At 35.2% G+C, this 14,058-nt stretch overlaps 1 protein-coding gene across 5 annotated transcripts in view; it reads right to left on the reverse strand.

The window, feature by feature from the left end:
* Positions 1-14,058, reverse strand: part of CRMP (Collapsin Response Mediator Protein) — a 747,709-nt gene that overhangs the window by 135,279 nt on the left and 598,372 nt on the right. For all 5 annotated transcript variants that reach the window (XM_069838352.1, XM_069838349.1, XM_069838350.1 and 2 more), the window contains one exon: positions 7,053-7,126. In XM_069838352.1, the coding sequence (XP_069694453.1) occupies positions 7,053-7,126 (74 nt within the window). The remainder of the gene's footprint in view (positions 1-7,052; positions 7,127-14,058) is intronic.

The following is a 14,058-nucleotide window of genomic DNA, read 5'->3' on the forward strand; positions in this document are numbered from 1 at the left end:
TTATATTTTCAGCATAGCGTAATTCACTGCTTAGAATACATGACAAACAATGAAATGGACATAAATTCATCCTCTATGAAAGGGTAAAAATCTCAAATGCTGTAATTACAAGGCATCTAACCTATGTCCACAGGAATTTTAGCTAAAGAAACTACCAATAGGGCCAGTGTAGGAAGCAAATTATATACATTAAAGGATTTATGGCAGCATACGTTTTTGAACAGTTTTCCTAACATTCTGACCGGTTATGTAAACCAGTGACCTTTACACTTCCTGCCCTTCAAACTAACATGCTGTCACATACACAATGTGCTGTACAATTGGGTGGTACTCACTGGCACAATAATGGACTATTTATGTTCGAGATGTGGAGGAAGGATACCAAAATAAAATTAGTCCTTGGTGTCCCGCACGTCGTTGTGATTAAGGAAATATTTTAAGGGTATATATACGTGAACGACCACATAGCATAAAATGCAGGCTCTAAATTTCTAATTTTTTTTTTTTAAGAAAATGAACTCACAATTGGACAAAAATTATAATTACCACAACAAGATTTATTAGAACTTAAATATCTGATAAAAGTATATAAAAAAGGTTACTAATAATATTTTTCAAACCAGTTTTATCAAAGCATAAAAAAAACAAAAAAAAAAATTGTGCAGTTACATCATTTGGTAACCATAACATTGTTATGGTCTCTCCGACACCTTTAATAATTTTCCTACATGTAATAAACACTTATTTCTGAAAAGTAGACTACTCTCAGACATGTAGAGTTGTTTATTTTAATGCAATTAATTTTTTGTTTGTCCTATATAAAATATATTAAAATTTACATAATGTTTTGCGATCTAATTTTTCTATTTTCAAAGAAATGGGCATTATTGTAATCTACATTTTGTATAAATGCATGTTAAATCAGTCTTCAAAATTTCAGAATTATATCTCTAATGGTTGTGGAGTTATGAAATAATATGCGTAAAGTTTTCAAATTTTGGAAAATTTAATTTAAAGTAAAAAGTGAATTCTAAAAAATATTATTAGTAACATTTTTTATACTTTTATCAGATATTTAAGTTCTAATAAGTCTTGATGTGGTACCTTGTAATTTTTGTCCACTTGTGAGTTCATTTCCTTATAAAAGTTTAGAAATTTAGAGCCTGCATTTTCTATTAACATTTGTGGTCGTTCACGTACATATACCCTTAAGGGGATATACAATGATTTCCTTGAAGGGTGGGAAAGCGAAAACTGTTAAATGAATTACTTATTACCTGAGTATTATTCATTTCTTAATGGTTTAGAACTACTTGCTTAGGGCTTAACGTTATTTTACGTGCTAGTATTCCAATATCATTTTATGTTTCAATAGTTTAATTTCGAAATATTAAATCTCATTCTCGTAAAATTCCAAATGTAATCTTCAAAAGTTATTCAACGATCGGAAAATGGACGAACAGGGAAATATTATATTAGTGAATGAGGGAACGGCTGAACGATCGAAGGGATGAGGAAATGGCTAAACGATAGAATGGATGACAGAACGGCTAGACGACCGAACGGATGAGGGAGCGGCTGAACGATCGAAGGAATGAGGGAACGGCTGAACGAACGAAAGAACGAATTGTTATATGAACAAATGAAAGAATGGTTAAGTGAACGAGCGAGCGAATAAACAAATGATTGAATCTACGACTGAACGAATGGTTGAATGAAAAAAAATATTTCATTAAATATACATTTAATTTTCGGTAATGTCTTGCATCTTTCCAATATTTGGACATATTTGGTACTCGTTTTATCTTATGGATTCTGTAGTAAGAGACTTGGAAGGCTTTCCTACTCACAAGCAAACGTTCTGATGGGAGCAGATAAAAAAAGTTAATTTTTTCCTTCCGCCATGTTAATAATGTCAAAAGAAGTGCTTATACAAATTTTGGCCACTCGACCGCAATTACGAGGGCGTCCAGAAAGTGATTTTCCTTGGGGCCGTTTACAGAAAAAAAGCACAATTGCATGGAAATAGGCTATTTATTGAAACAGATATAGCAATTGTTGCGATATTTGTCAACATATTCGCCTGGAATTGAGACATTCGTCATACCATGGGATCAATTTTTGTGTCGTAGAAGTCAGCCCCCTCAGATAGGAACCAACGTTTGACTGCGTCTGCACCTCTCTCTGTCGATCCCATGATATGAAAAATGTCTCAGTTCCGGTGGAAAATATGTTGAAAAATAGCTCAATAATTGCTGTGTCTGTTCCAATAAATTTGTACAATGAAATTGTGTTTTTTTCTGTTAACGGCCCCTGGCGAACTTATTTTTACGGCCCTCGTAATTGCGGTCGAGTGGCCAAAATTTGTATAAGCACTTCTTTTGACATTATTAACGTGGTGGAAGAAAAAAAAAATTAAATTTTTTATCTGCCCCCATCAGAACGTTTGCTTGTCAGTTGTCTCTGAAGGTGGAGCCATTAAGTACTCCCGAAACGTTGGGAATATTAGATTCCACTATTCGCTGAGACAGACACTCAAAACCTTCAGCGTAACTCTGCTCAGGGAGTCTAGAAACTGGAAAAAAGTGATTTCGGTAATCTTACTGATGTAACTGTTGCTACTGCATTTTTCGCAATTGAAATTGCGTATATAGGGGAGAGTTGGGTATTATCGGACATCGGGTAATATCGGACAGTGCGTTTCTTTCATCTACCACCAGACATCACAGAAACGTAATCGTGTTATAGTGAGGATCACATAAGAACAGTTCCTAAACAGCAAATATTGCCGTCTTATCAGTGTTGCCAACTGTTACCAGATATCACACGATCCTATGTACTAAATGACTTAGTTACTTACAGTACTTTATGTTGAAAGGTTATTCTAAATAGTTCAATAATTTGTAACATATTCTCGTAGGCAAACTATACGGGAAAGGGATCAACTTGTCAAGTATTTTGTCTGGCAATACGAAATTCATTGGTTTGACTAAACAATTGACTCACGAGACCTAACCTAAAAACATATTTTGTTTGACCACATGAAATTATTAATACTAACTCCGAAAACTTACGTGATTATAATTTTGAATTATAACCACAACCAAAAATAACTATTTAATATTAATATTAATATTGATATTAATTAATTGTATGTTCAAATTTCATTAGCCTCCAGTAACCGGCTCAGAAATCTAGTACAATTTTATTTTCATGGAACTCCAGTACCGACAAATATTGTCGATATTTGTCTCAGCTGCCAACATATCAGTTTCAAAATCACTACCATTTGTAGTATTTGTCAGTATCGAAGTTCGAAACGAAGTTGGCAAAAGAAAATTCAACCTGCAAACTAGAAAATCACGACAATCCACTAGCATATGTAGTAATGGGGGAAAAGTGGTTAGGTTTCACCCTTAGGGTATGAAGTAAGCTGACCCGGACTATATATAGGTACTATCATCTGGTGGTAGATGAAAGAAACTCACTGTCCGATATTACCCGATGTCCGATACTACCCAACTCTCCCCTAATACTTTTAATAGTTTATTACGTGACTGATTACAGTCAACAACTGGGCGGTCATATGTGTAACTGGAAGGGGACAATTGTTTTCCGAACACAAATCAAATACAGCATTCTTGAATTTTGGTACTTGTTTGTTGTAAAATTCATCTTTGTTCTGTGTAAGTACACCAGATGTACCTGCCAAAATTAACTGAATATATATACAGAATGCAGAGTGTCTAAATATAAGGCTTGTTTGTACACCAGGTGGTATTGGTCAAAACTAGAAAACAACGTTCCCGAACATATGTCCGGAAATAAAAAAAAAACACACACACACATTGAGAAATGGGTCGTGTATTGTGGCAAATTATCATGTGTGTTGATCAGCCCCTATAGGTGGTGCTGTATGTAGTTACCACGTATCGTCACACATCCATCAGCCTTACGTCTCGGAAAATCACGTAATCTCGCGAACACACCTGCCTGCTCTAGGATGTGCTCGCAGTCATTGTACACTCTCTCCTGATAAGTGTAGACACAGCCAAAAATCCAAAGGACTCAATTCAGGTTATCGGAAATACTGACCTCCTCGACCAATCCACCTCGCATTAAATGTCTGGGTTAGGTATTGTCGCAAGATGTATAGAAAATATCCCATTGTGCACGAGCCACATTTGCTGCCTTTATTTGAGTGGCACTTCCATTAGTATGGCGGCTAATTCGTAGGAAAAGGACTGGTAATAAACAAATGACGATAATGCGTCACAATATATATACTCCATATTTTTACAGATACATTATTTGTTTCGTGATGTATGTTTATGGGAACAATGTCTTGTTTTGGCCAATAAAACCTGCTGTAAACAAATATCCTATACTTGTATTTAAACACCCGGTATTTCTCATGATTAATGAATTTTTTGTCTATGTCATCTGTATCAATATTTTTAAAACATAAAAGAAAGCTTCTAAAAAAAAATACAGCATGAAAGATACATTTTATATTGTTCAGAGTTACGTCTTTAACTGGAATATAGGCCTGCTGCATAATAATAATAATAATAATAATAATAATAATAATAATAATAATAATAATAATAATAATAATAATGTTTTATTTTAACTGGAAGAGTTAAGGCCATTCGGCCTTCTCTTCCACTCAACCAGTATGATAAAAATTTACTACAGTGCTATGAATATAACATAATTAATACAATACAATTCAATACAATTCAAAGCAATACAATAGTACAAATACAAGACAATATAATACATAATTAATATAATACAATGGCAATTCTTTTCGTCTCACAACACCAATAAAATAATTACGTAATAATAATAATAATAATAATAATAATAATAATAATAATAATAACAATAACAATAACAATAACAATAATAGTAATGATAGTCATATCTAAATTAAATTAAATTAAATTATTAAGCTCGATCACAAGTATAATTTCAATTTGACTGCGCCCGTAAGAAATCGTTTAGCATTTTCTTGAAAGTGGTTATTGTCTGGCAGCCCCTAATCTTATGAGGTAGAGAATTCCATTCACGGGGAACTGAGACAGTAAAAGAGGATGATCAGTGGGATGTTCTATGGGCAGAAATTGCTAGGATTTGGCTCCCCTGTGACCTGGTGTTTAGATTGTGACTGGAGGATAAGTAGTTAAACCACAGTCTATTATATACAGTCGCAAAGCTTGAGGTTTTTTTTTTTTTGCAAATCTCGTGATAAAGCGCTCCAAGCGGTTAGCAACTAGAAACAATAGACTGTCCATGGTCGACTTTGGACTGTGTCGTATTTCTATCGAGTGCTAGCTCGTTGCGTATTTCACATTGATGCTTGTGAAATGTTCCTTATTAGTTGTAATGAAAATGTCAATGGCTAAAATATAATAATTGGAATAATAATATGGGACAAGGAGATGTTTGTAGTGCTATAAATAGTAGCAACAGTAAGAGAAAGAGGCCAGTGTTATCCTTTTCTGATTTCCGAAAGATTCAAAAAGGTTCCTGGATTTCCACAAGAATGCCGTGCAGAAACAAAACTCTTAATTTTGAAGTTCTTTGTGACTGTTAGAATACATTATATCCTTAAATTTCACAATGAAATGTTTCAGTCTAACCGAAAGGACATTAGATACCGGTTAAAGTTCTGCTAAATTTCCAGAGAAATAAAGGTTAGGTCTACTTTTTTTTTAGAGGATATATTTTTAATTGTAGCTATTAATTTTGTTATTATTTCTATGTTATTTTACTAAAGACGTAGAAAAATTAAGTTTGTTTTAATGAAATTTATTGATCACGTTTTATTTTCAATTCTGGTGGGATTGTTATTGCTTAGGCCTACTTTTTTTTTTCAAAGGATATGTTTTTAATTATAGCTGTTAATTTTGTTGTTATTTTTATTTGTTGCTTTACTAGAGACGTAGAAAAAGTCTGTTACAATAAAATTTATTGATCACGTTTTATTTCAAATTCTGGTGTGATTATTATTGCTTAACCTCATCCCACTTTGTTAACTACGTAAGCCTACACTACAAGTACCGGTACACGTAAGTTACTCCATTAATTCATATTTCCATTATTATTGTTGTAAAGGAAAATGCAAATTAATATTTATTGGTTTCATAGTTAATTATCGCTATAATCTTGAATGAGTGAAGCTATTATAGTAAATTTCAGTTCGTTTTGCACAAACAAAAATTATATTAACTTATTTCTTGCAGGTATCTTCGAGTTTATGGGGGAATTTAATATACTTCATTAAAATAATAAATTAACTTTATGCATTTAATATTTCAATAATGGAAGGAAGGTGTTAATTTTTCCAAAAGAACACGACAACAAAAGTGTAACATACTTTGTCGTCTGCTAGGAGATAGATCTGCGATGATGAGGCGATAGTAGCGATCCTAGTGGTGGGCAACTACCCCTGTTTGCATTTTTACTACATATTGAGCTTCGCGACTGTATATAGTAGACTGTGGTTAAACCGGGAACGAAGATAATTTGGAGTAGAAGTGTGGAGAACTCGAAACAGAAGAGAGAGCGAATGAAGTGTTCTACGGTTACTAAGTTGCAGCCAGGATAAAGATTTGAACGAGGGTGTAATGTGGTCAAATTTGTGAGCATTACTGATGAATCTGACACACATATTGTGCACACGCTGCAGCTTGTTCGAAAGGTCAGTTGTCAAGTCTGTAAATATTACGTCGCAACGTTGCATGTAACAATGCAAATAATAATAATAATAATAATAATAATAATAATAATAATAATAATAATAATAATAATAATAATAATAATAACAACAATAATAATAATAATAACAACAATAATAATATTACAGATTATATAAAATATTTCTAACAATGTCGAAATATATTTAAAACAAGTGTTATGAAGAAAAATACAGAGCGTTCTACAGCAATGTGTGCGGGCTCGCTGGCTCTGTCGAACACTTTCCATCAGTTACAGCCGGGGCCTGCACAGAATGCTGTAGACCACTCCGTACTCTGAAGTATTACCTGGAATGACATATTTTCCTCTAGCATCTATGATTCTTGTTCCTCCAGGAATTATTAGGTTTCGTCCGACTTGTCTGTAAGCAGAAGACAGAAAAAAATGTTAAAATCATAGGTTTGTAAATTCATATTACGCACACTTCAAGTTGCCTCAATTTATACAAAGAAAAAAATATATATATCATTTCAATCACCATTGTCAAATCATCAGGGTTTTGCCTTACGAATTCATACTATTCATTTTTTTCTTAGACATTCTCTGTTTTCGAATTCATACTATTCATTTTTTCTTAGACATTCTCTATTTTCTTGTTTTTCGGGCTGCACTAAATACCAGTTTCCGAAATGTTAATTATTTCATTCTTGCAAATCAAGCTTTCAGGTATAACTCTCTGTAAAGTTGATTCGAATAATTTCGAATTTTGAAATTATTCGAATCAACTTTACAAGGAGTTATACCTGAAAGCTTGATTTGCATAATACACGTCACTGTTCGTTAACAGAAAACCACAATTTAAGTCACACAGAGTTCAGTTGGGAGAGCGTCGGTACGTTTAACCAAAGGTCCCGGGTTCGATACCCGGCCCCGGAATAATTTTTCCCTCGAAATTATTTCATTCTTGTTTGACATTTTCTCCAAATTGCCCTGCAATTGAGAAGCTTGTATCCAAAATTACGCTCAATTCATTTTTGGTCCATTTTCCAAATTATGAAATTTCTGTATCTCATTTTATCATCTCCTTTGAATACTGAACAATGATGTAGTCCACACCTGTGGAGTAATGGTTAGCACGTCTGGCCGCGAAATCAGGAGGCCCGGGTTCGATTCCCGGTCGGGACAAGTTACCTGGTTGAGGTTTTTTCCGGGGCTTTGCCTCAACGCAATATGAGCAAATGCTGGGTAACTTTAGGTGTTGGACCCCGGACTCATTTCACCGGCATTATCATCTTCACTTCATTCAGACGCTAAATAACCTGAGATGTTGATAAAGAGTCGTCAAATAACCTACTAAAAAAAAAAAAAGAAAACGATGTACTACAAGATTATCATAAATTATAACTGAAAATATATTTTCTTTCAAACTGTGTCATAAAATATAACCGCTTCTTTACTTGACAACCTACACCATACCCTGGGCATAAGATGTGCCGCCTCAAAGTAGGGAACAAAACAATTCAAGATCTCGGAATTTTAATGTTTTCAATTTTTAACTATTAGAATATGTTTATTTCCATTAAAAATTTGACGTTAATACCGGCATTTCATATTTACTATATTAGTTGCAATTGTGCAACCAAGTTTTTATTTGGTACAAGTATGCAAATTCGGCGCCCTCATGCCCATAGCGAGGGGAGGAGGTGTCATTAGGCGTGGTCACAGAAGTTACATTAGTTTATGGCAGCGTTTCTCAAACTTTTTTGAAGTGGGGACCACTTTTTTAAGTCAGAACAGTTCCGCGGACCACCTTACTCTTGTTCCCTTCGAAAGTAAATTTATCATTTTTGTAGCATATTTTAATACCAATATACCTATATTTTGAAATAGAATTAATTAATTAATTAAAATTAATTTATTTCAATTAATTTTATATTAATATTAACTAATTAAGTTAATGTTAATAGAAGAAAATTTATTTTCTTTTTTTAATAATTCAAGGCTGTTAGAGTTTGGAAAATCTTTAACTTATTAATTAACAAAATAGGCCTAAATAAATGTTGGTACTCACATAAATAATTCTACAGGTTTACTTTTTACACTTGCGTGTTTCGTCTCTAAGTGCCGTTTCAATTTCGCGGGTTTCATACACTCGTTTGAAAGCGCTTCGTAACAAACAACGCACCGAGGTTTTTGTTCACTCCCATTGCCACACCAAGTAAATCCAAGTTCCAAATAACTCTTGTCATATTCACGGAAGTATTTTTTCTTTGAACAGGACTAGATATTCCTTTAATGGCACTAGAGTTGCTGATATTAATATCTTCACACACAGCTTCTGAACTATTAGCACTGCCTAAATGAAGCGTATAATCACGTTCCTTTCCTTTCAAAGATCCGGATCGAAGCCAGTTTTCCATTACGTATAATGGGCACTATTTAACAGAGACATAGACAACTACTAGCGTGTACCTAAGAAGGATTTTAAACAAATAACTGCTTTAAAGTCAAGCGACGAATCAACAATGCACAGAATTTGTTTTAAGTTACTTGTGATTGGCTACAAAAAATATAATTAGAAAAGTATTGTAATTTGAAATTTTGGATCTGATTCGCCCGGATTTTAAAATTGGCGGAGTCTAAAATTTCTTATATTGTCATCTGGAAAAATAGAAATAAAAAGAATTAATGCAGAAACATGCCCGATTTTCAACAAGTAAAGATGCAATTTGGCACGCACTACTATTGGTGTGCGATGTACAGTACGTGACCATTTCAGTGTGCAGACTGGGTGTCGGCAAAACTATTAAGAAAGTCATAAATACATGAAAAGATTCGGGACTTTGGTCCTCTGTTATGAATTCGGGTGGTCCCTGGCTGGGTTACAGACAGTGGCGTAGCGTCAATGTAAGCTAAGAAGCTCAGCTTCCCCAGTTAATAATCATTTCATAATAAACCTGCAGTCTATGGACAAAATTATTTATTAATTTTAATTCAACTTATATTTACGCGTTAAATATTGTGATGCGGCAGGCCAGGATGATTTGTGATGCAGCAGTAAACTAGAAGCCTGCACACACTAGCTTCCAAGCAGACTGGTTTCTCACACTCATTCTTCTGTGTTAACCCACCCCGCAGATTTTCCATCCCTTTCTAACTAAACTATCCTGGTCCCAAGGCTAGCAAGAAGCTAGCTTTAACATTGAAAATAAGTAGTTTCCGAGTTATCCCTTTTCATCAGTTGTGTTCTGTTGAAGTGTTAGTGTGCATTGTGGCTGATATAATAAATAGTGAGTGAAATAACAGTTCCTGACACCAATTTACTTGAATTTTTTTAGGACAATTCTATTATCAAGACACTTACGAATAAAAGTGTGATCTAAAAAACAAATGACCGACTCCCTAGCTGTCAATGAAGGATACAACCAAAAGACAGAAGCATACATACGTAATGATGCTAATACTGTATCTATTGACCGTTAATATTGTGATTCCTCTGACAGGGAGTGAGCTAATGTTATACGTATACGTGTCTATTTGTTAGAGATATGTGTAAACCGTGAAATCATATTTTACTACGTACCATTTGAGGTCATGCCTTATTGGTGTTACGAGGTTCCAACCAATCTTCGACTGCTGACTTGACATTGACTACTATTTATTTTAAGACTATATTTTTGTAATACGGTTTCTCATATTGCATGAAAGACAACTTGAATTAGCTTCCCCTGCTCAAAATTTCATGCTACGCCATTGGTTACAGACGCGGGATGTGCAGGGAAAAGATGACGAGAATCACCACGTTCATAGTGTTTAAATCCCTCTTTTGTTATTGAGAGTGGAGTGGGAATTCGGTAGACGAGTAGGGTAATAAATTTCATGAAATGTCAGTACTGGGAGAAAAAGTGAAAGGCGATTGCCATGTGTCATTTCCAAACTATAAGATTTTCAGCTATAGTGTGATACGCAATTCGTTTGAATTTTGTTTTTCTTCTGTCTTTTTTGAAGGACCACAAGGGCAGACCTCGATGACCACAGTTTGAGGAACGCTGGTTTATGGCATTACTAAAAACACAATTCGGCTGTGCCTCATAGTCTTGTTATAATAAATATTTGAAATTACGCTATTTTTTGTTTCACCACGGATCCCGGAACAGGTGTCCATGCTGGGTGCGAGGAGGGACGTAATCAACGTCACAAACGTTATCGCCCTTGAAAATACGTTACCCTTGGCCGAGAACCTCTGATTCAACCGTTACCACGAACGACAATTAGGATCAACTTTATTACATAGATCTAAGGTTTCCCTGAACTTTTATGTAGCTTCAGTACTTCGGTTTTACTGAGAACAAATTTTTCATGCTAGAAACTTGTATAGCAATTACAAGGGGAAATCCACCGAGGCTCGCTTCCTGATCCGACTTGGAGATTGGAATCTTTTATGTCTTTAACAAAGCATGAAACAAGATAACTTTTGAGAAAAATACATGCTTTTGGGACAGGTGCTGTGCGTAAATACGTAATTAGTAGTTACATATACCTCCCAGTATGTAAAGATGGCGCCCATGATGACTAATACTACGTGCCACAAAGGCGCGTAATCAACGTCACAAACGTTATCGCCCTTGAAAATACGTTACCCTTGGCCGAGAACCTCTGATTCAACCGTTACCACGGACGACAATTAGGATCAACTTTATTACATAGATCTAAGGTTTCCCTGAACTTTTATGTAGCTTCAGTACTTCGGTTTTACTGAGAACAAATTTTTCATGCTAGAAACTTGTATAGCAATTACAAGGGGAAATCCACCGAGGCTCGCTTCCTGATCCGACTTGGAGATTGGAATCTTTTATGTCTTTAACAAAGCATGAAACAAGATAACTTTTGAGAAAAATACATGCTTTTGGGACAGGTGCTGTGCGTAAATACGTAATTAGTAGTTACATATACCTCCCAGTATGTAAAGATGGCGCCCATGATGACTAATACTACGTGCCACAAAGGCGCGTAATCAACGTCACAAACGTTATCGCCCTTGAAAATACGTTACCCTTGGCCGAGAACCTCTGATTCAACCGTTACCACGGACGACAATTAGGATCAACTTTATTACATAGATCTAAGGTTTCCCTGAACTTTTATGTAGCTTCAGTACTTCGGTTTTACTGAGAACAAATTTTTCATGCTAGAAACTTGTATAGCAATTACAAGGGGAAATCCACCGAGGCTCGCTTCCTGATCCGACTTGGAGATTGGAATCTCTTATGTCTTTAACAAAGCATGAAACAAGATAACTTTTGAGAAAAATACATGCTTTTGGGACAGGTGCTGTGCGTAAATACGTAATTAGTAGTTACATATACCTCCCAGTATGTAAAGATGGCGCCCATGATGACTAATACTACGTGCCACAAAGGCGCGTAATCAACGTCACAAACGTTATCGCCCTTGAAAATACGTTACCCTTGGCCGAGAACCTCTGATTCAACCGTTACCACGGACGACAATTAGGATCAACTTTATTACATAGATCTAAGGTTTCCCTGAACTTTTATGTAGCTTCAGTACTTCGGTTTTACTGAGAACAAATTTTTCATGCTAGAAACTTGTATAGCAATTACAAGGGGAAATCCACCGAGGCTCGCTTCCTGATCCGACTTGGAGATTGGAATCTTTTATGTCTTTAACAAAGCATGAAACAAGATAACTTTTGAGAAAAATACCTGCTTTTGGGACAAGTGCTGTGCGTAAATACGTAATTAGTAGTTACATATACCTCCCAGTATGTAAAGATGGCGCCCATGATGACTAATACTACGTGCTACAAAGGCGCGTGTTGGCCAACGGAGTTGTGGTAAATGGCCACCTTAAGTGGCACTTCCGCAGCTAGTAGAAATGTTTCGCGGGTTGAATGACACTTGTTCAGTTTACTGTATACAAACATCTGTTGCATCCCATTCAGAATGATTCATGTAATCCCACGTTTTTGCACTTACGAACTCCAATTCATTTACAGGACGTGCCATATACAAAACGTCCTGTCATCGACTATATACTTCAGTGTTGAATTGGGCCCTTCCGTGAAAACTTTACGTAATGAATCGTAAGGACTAGTAAAAAAGCAGCAATATTGTAAGCTAGAAATTAATGCTTGCGTTTTACACGCATTTTTATCTGTAGTAATGTCATGAGAGGTCTGAGATTTGACGATAAATCCACGAGCGAAGTGAGTGGATTTATCCGGGAAATCTCAGACCTCGAGTAACGTTTATTAGGACTGTTTCGTGAATAAAATAAAAATGTAAATAATATATCCCTGAAATTCGATCACAAAATGTTAATAATTGTATATTAACGAATACTTAACCTATTCAGACATTGTGAAGTTGAAATACTCGTAGATGAATATCGATTACTGCAATAAAGAAATTCGTTGTTAATATTCAGTAATGCCAATTGCGAAAAGCGAAATACAGGTTTAACAATTTTAATTAAATGTACTGCATTTTTCACTTAATATTATAACATAAATACATTTTCATTATCTGCTGAAATCATAATTTAATTTAATTTAATTTAACAGTAACAGTGGGGACAGCTATATACCAATGCTTATGTATTCACAGCGAGACATGTTGCTACACAGTGAAGCCATCTCTGTATAGATAGGCCTAATTAGAACACGAATTTTACTACGCCATACGGAAGGCAATTTGATCAAAGACCTTATTATTACTATGCAAGGTCTTTGGGTTTGATATGCGATGATGTTACATACATTTAAACATCTGACTTTATATTAATTGTTTCATTTCATTCACAAAATACAAATTTTATAGGTTACAATTATAGGTTAAATTACTTGTGGGAGCAGAACCAGTATCAGCTGTGCCTTATTTCGACCGTTACAATCAGTGCTACACGAAAGCATTTTTTATAGCTCGACAAACGCATTCTCGCTGTAGTGTGTAACGGAACTAAAGCTGCATCTACACAGTTGAATATTCCAATCGCGTATGCGTGCAATCTGGGAAGAATATTTAAAGAATCAAGTTCAAAAGGTACGTTCAATCCTAGATCATATATGTAACAGATAACTCCTCGCTACGTTAAAATCGGCAGCACTTTGAAGAGAACAACCGCCAGGATCGCCACCCGTCCGCCGTAAACGAACACGAGATGGCAGCACAGTCGCTAATGCAATTCAAATAGGAATTATGACGTGACTCCTTATGTAACAACTAGATGGCAGCGTAGTAAACCTGAGAAAAGTTAACCTCAAAGCCTATAAGTCCGACATATCTGTTACATATATGATCTAGGGTTCAATTAAGATGCATGAAGATTTTG

The sequence above is a fragment of the Periplaneta americana genome, chromosome 10 (assembly GCF_040183065.1).
Source record: "Periplaneta americana isolate PAMFEO1 chromosome 10, P.americana_PAMFEO1_priV1, whole genome shotgun sequence".
NCBI classification, from domain to species: domain Eukaryota; kingdom Metazoa; phylum Arthropoda; class Insecta; order Blattodea; family Blattidae; genus Periplaneta; species Periplaneta americana.